At 43.5% G+C, this 4,554-nt stretch overlaps 1 protein-coding gene across 1 annotated transcript in view; it reads right to left on the bottom strand.

Moving 5' to 3' along the window:
- Nucleotides 1-234: 234 nt before the first annotated feature.
- clcn1b (chloride channel, voltage-sensitive 1b) overlaps nt 235-4,554 on the bottom strand; it is a 29,504-nt gene continuing 25,184 nt past the window's right edge. Inside the window, exons 16-23 of the mRNA XM_035672581.1 lie at nt 4,258-4,391; nt 3,652-3,833; nt 3,484-3,562; nt 3,309-3,391; nt 2,948-2,992; nt 2,720-2,824; nt 1,575-1,661; nt 235-1,298 (exon numbers count right to left, since the gene is read on the bottom strand). Coding sequence (XP_035528474.1) covers nt 837-1,298; nt 1,575-1,661; nt 2,720-2,824; nt 2,948-2,992; nt 3,309-3,391; nt 3,484-3,562; nt 3,652-3,833; nt 4,258-4,391 — 1,177 coding nt within the window. The 3' untranslated portion in view covers nt 235-836. The remainder of the gene's footprint in view (nt 1,299-1,574; nt 1,662-2,719; nt 2,825-2,947; nt 2,993-3,308; nt 3,392-3,483; nt 3,563-3,651; nt 3,834-4,257; nt 4,392-4,554) is intronic.

Here is a 4,554-nt window from a genome sequence, read left to right as displayed (position 1 = left end):
TTCCTATCAGCCTCGGCTTTTTGTTTAGCGCTAATTAGCAAATACTAGCATGCTAACACACTGAACTACAAATGTGAGCACAGTAAACATAACATCATATAAGCATCATGTTTGCATGCTGACTTTAGCATTTAGCTCAGATCACCTAAATATACCTAAATACAGCTTCACAGAGCTGCTAGAATGACTTCTTTTAATCGTCATTTTTTATTGTTGTAAATAATTAAAAGAAGCTAGTAGACAACATTAATATTTATTATCTTTAAAAATTACAGACTGGTAACAATGATTTGAATATTTACCATACATCAAATATATGATAAATGTAAGTTATAATTTAAAATGAATCTCAATCAGTAAACTTTAAATGCATGATCTCTTTGACCTCTAGGTCAAATTAATTAAGTCTTCATCAATATATTATTTCATTATCATACGATTCATTGCTGTCAGTAAATTTTTGATCAAGGGTAATTAATGAAATTAACAGATATATGACGTACAGCTACATTCAACATTTCCAAGATATGGATGGACATTGAACATTAGTGACATGTAGGACTGAACATGTTTGTTTGTCTGCAGTTCAAAAGACACAGGAAGGCACCTGAGATTTTGAGTGAAAAAGTGAGACTGTTGTAAGAGTAGAAAAAAAATATCCTGTACTACAAGTTTCAGGAGCTGTGTGTGCACCATCGTCCTGCTCGCTGAGAGCTGAATGTCTGCGAGGGCTACAGATGAGCCCGACTCCTCCACCCAGACAGCAGCTCTGTCTCTGTCTGGGGAAAAGGAGTGAAATCAAAATAAGGTCAATGTCTTTTCTCTTAAACCCCAGTTTATATGGGCTCATCTGACTCCTCGCTCTCCCTCTCCTCCTGCAGGGAGGATAGTGTGAGGACAGGGCTGGTGGGTGACACAGGGGAGGCAGGGGTTGAAGATGAGGTAGGGCAGGAGGTAGAGGGAGATGCAGGCTCTTCTGAAGCACCGTCAGCCCCTCTTGGGGTGGCAGAGCCACTGCTGCTCCCTGTGCTGCTGGGGGAGGAGGAATCAGAGTCACAACCAGGAGCTCCTCTGGAAGATGACGCCTTCCCTCGGGAATCCTCTTTGGATTCCTTCCTCACCAGCTCCCCTTCCCTCCTGCTCCCCTCCCCCCACAGGTCTCTGTCCCGGGTGGGGGAGGAAGGGGTGGATGAAGGAGGTTGGTGCTTCTTGGTTTTCCTGCTGGCGTCTCTGAAGCTGGCCAGAGGGGGACGAAGTCTCACCCCGCTGCGAGTTGAACCCTCTATAGCTTTCTGTAACTGTTGGAAGACAGAAAGAGGTTGAAACACACACAGAGGCAACACATAAAGCGAAGAAACATGTGTTAAAAAGGTTGGATTAGTAAAGAGAGCATTCAGGGAGATGAGTAGGGGGCGGTTAGTGGAATAACCACATGATTCAGAGCATAAAGCGTGATGCAACCTCTGAAAGAACAACTGCCCACAACTCTCATGACACATTACAGGATCAAACCAAGAGAGGTGACAAAAATATGCAGATGAAGAAAAAATGAAAAGGAAAAAAAGTGACTTTACCTCTTTCAGTGCCACGACACCCACCAGCTTTCCAATACTGGTGACATAGGCATGACTGAGACCCAGCAGAGAGAACAGAGTGTGGGTCTGCGTAATGAGAGAGAGGAGGACATGATCCAGTCAGTGTTAAATGTATTGTAGTGTGACAGTACCCTCCTTGCATGGCTGCACTGTTTCTCATAAACAATTTCTCCACAAGTTAAAGAGGAAATATATGGCTTTGCTACATAGCATGAGTCACAGCAGGAAATCCAAGATTTAAAGCTTTGTGGTTGTATGGACAGAGAACAAGCTGCAGTGAACCATAATGCATGGCCATCCATAAGACACAAAATACAAAACTCTTAAAGGAGTATGACTCAAGATGTATTTAAGATATAAGATCAGATAGAACTTTATTTATCCCAAGGGAAACTGCAGTGGTTGCAGTACAAAGAAGGAAAGAGTGCAACTATAAAGAGTGGAAATACAATAAAATATCAACAATGGTGCATGTGTAAAGATCTGAATAACAGATATTCAAAATCCACATTATGAAGCCCCATATGTCCTGTAAACCAGAAAATTGTAATGATTGAAATCCACAAAGATTTAGTATTAAACCTCCATAAATTGGAAGACTCACAAGAGACTTGATTTGTATAGCCAAAGCGGAGGTGGAGACATCCTTACTTTTTATATGTCAAGTATTGGTGAAGTTCCAAAATCACTATACATTTCCTGTGATACTCCCAAATATTTTTATTCGCTTTCTTGCCAGGAGTTAGATCAGAAGATTGAGACCACTCTCATCTAAAAAAAAAAAATCTAAAAAAAAAAAAAAAAAAAATCTAAAACTACAGCCAGGAGACAGTTAGCTTAGCTTAGCATAAAGACTGGAAATAGGGGGAAACAGCTAGCCGGACTGTGTCCAAAGGTTTCAGCATTTGATAGGCAAGCTCACTAATTTTGGAGTGAGCCAAACAATTCTGGAAGCTGTGTATAACAGCTTTTAACTTGGTATGGTAATCTGAACATTGAGAGGAGGGGTAAGCAGCAGAAAACAGTGAACTTGGCCTCCAAAATTTTGCCACAAGCCACAAAAGCAGCATGTATGATGTATTTTGTGCATGGCTTATATGTCACCCAGGTGTTGCTGTGTTCACCTTGTGCAAAGATGTTCTTTCCACCAGCTGAAAGGGAGAGGGGTCTATACGTATCTGCTCCATGTCGACTGGTTTATTCAGCTCTTCCTCTTCCCAGGCTTTGATCTGCATCAGCCAATCACAAGGCAGAGAGATGGACTCAGCAGTGTACAGAGCTTCTAATTCATTTGGATGGTTTGATTGTCTCATTGTTGGCTGTGTGAATGCTTAATCAATAAGGTACAATACCTCCTCTGGGGACATGGTGTCAGTCAACGGAGGGACCGTGGTCTCCTGAGGAAAGGGGAGGAGGACAGACAGAGCGAGGGACAGATGGATGGACAGTCAGTAAGTCTGAAATGGTATACAGATGATGATAAAATGACCCCAGGAGGTTTTATGTCACCACCCACTGCATAACATGTCAACTCCTTTATGTATGCATCTTGTCACGCCCTTCCCATCGCATGAGTGAGGTTGGCTCGAGCTGCCATCTTGGAGTGATGCCCCTGTCTGAGCTGTCACTGCCAACTCGACAGCAGATCAGTGATGCGCTTTGAGCTTTTGGGGTCAAAGTGATGAGTATGTGAGGTTGATCTTAGCAGCGTACCTGAGTTTCAGTCTGGCCTGACGAAGACGTGGAGGAGAAGAGTCTCTGAAGGGTCCTTCTGACAGACGGCAGCTTACGCTTGTCTGAGGACGTGATATGGTAACACATGTAAGAGGAGAAAGAAAGCGACATCTGATGGGTGGACTCTTTATGTGCAGTGGAAATGTCATGTTACCTGAGCCTGTGTGGTTGGTGGAGGACTCCTGAGGTTTGGGGGATGGCATGGGCCCGTTACATTCCTCCTGTACTTGAGTCTGCGGGCACAACACGGTAATTGCATCATGTTTTTAAAAAAAAAGCTAAGCTACTTTCTGTAAGTTAATTTATGGTTTGTTTTTTTCACCTTGTCTGCTCCCTCCTCTCCGCCCTCCTCGTCTACAAAGGTGAAGGACTCCCAGCTGACTTTGGAGCCCTGGCCTGGTGAACTCTGACCTCTTTCGAAGACTCGTCTCTCTGGTGAGAGCCACCAGTCAAAGACGGCTTGAAGCTCCGTCCTCTCGATGGAGCCCAGAAGAATCATGGATTCTGCAGAGAGAAGGGTTAAAGGAATAGGTCAACACTCTGGGAAATAGCTTCCTTGCTGGGAGTTACTCTCAAGTCTGTGCGCTAAATACTAAGATATAGCCAGTAGGGATTTAGCTGAGCTTAGCATAAGGACTGGATACGGGGAAACAGCTAACTTGGCTCTCTAAAAAGGTGTTGAAGTGAAGCTCATTATATTACACATTGTGTTTTGTTTGTTTATTTCACACAATTTGGGATACAATGGGACTATTTCTTGGCTGGGAGCAGTGATTTTCTGGAGTCCGTAACATGTTAATTAGTGAGTTTTAGTGATGCTGGTAGGCAATTCCCTTCCCTTTGCACAGAGCTAAGCTAGCTGTTCCCAAGGTTTCAAGTCTTTATGCTAAGCTAAGCTAACTTTCTCCTGGCTGCAGCTTCAGCCTACCTTTAGAGTCGACCAGGGGGATGGTTTTTAGAGTTGTGGTCTCTAGTAGATCGTTTAGTTCCCGATAGGTGGATTGAGAAGACAGAAACTTCACTCTGCGCACCATGATGTCCTCCACAAAGATGTTATACTTGCTGGGGATGCAGAGAAACTACAATAAATACCATTTATTTTACAGTGACAGCTGTATGGAAAATGTAAACACATAAAATAAGGGTTCTCGGGCGCCCGGTTGGCTCAGTCGGTAGAGCTGGCAACCCATATACGGAGTTACTGCAGCGGCCCAGGGTTCAAATC

The sequence above is a fragment of the Morone saxatilis genome, unplaced genomic scaffold, assembly GCF_004916995.1.
Source record: "Morone saxatilis isolate NCDOM2014 unplaced genomic scaffold, NCSU_SB_2.0 Contig24, whole genome shotgun sequence".
Lineage (NCBI taxonomy): Eukaryota > Metazoa > Chordata > Actinopteri > Moronidae > Morone > Morone saxatilis.
The sequence above is the reverse complement of the archived record's forward strand: the minus strand, read 5'-3'. Positions and strand labels throughout refer to the sequence as shown.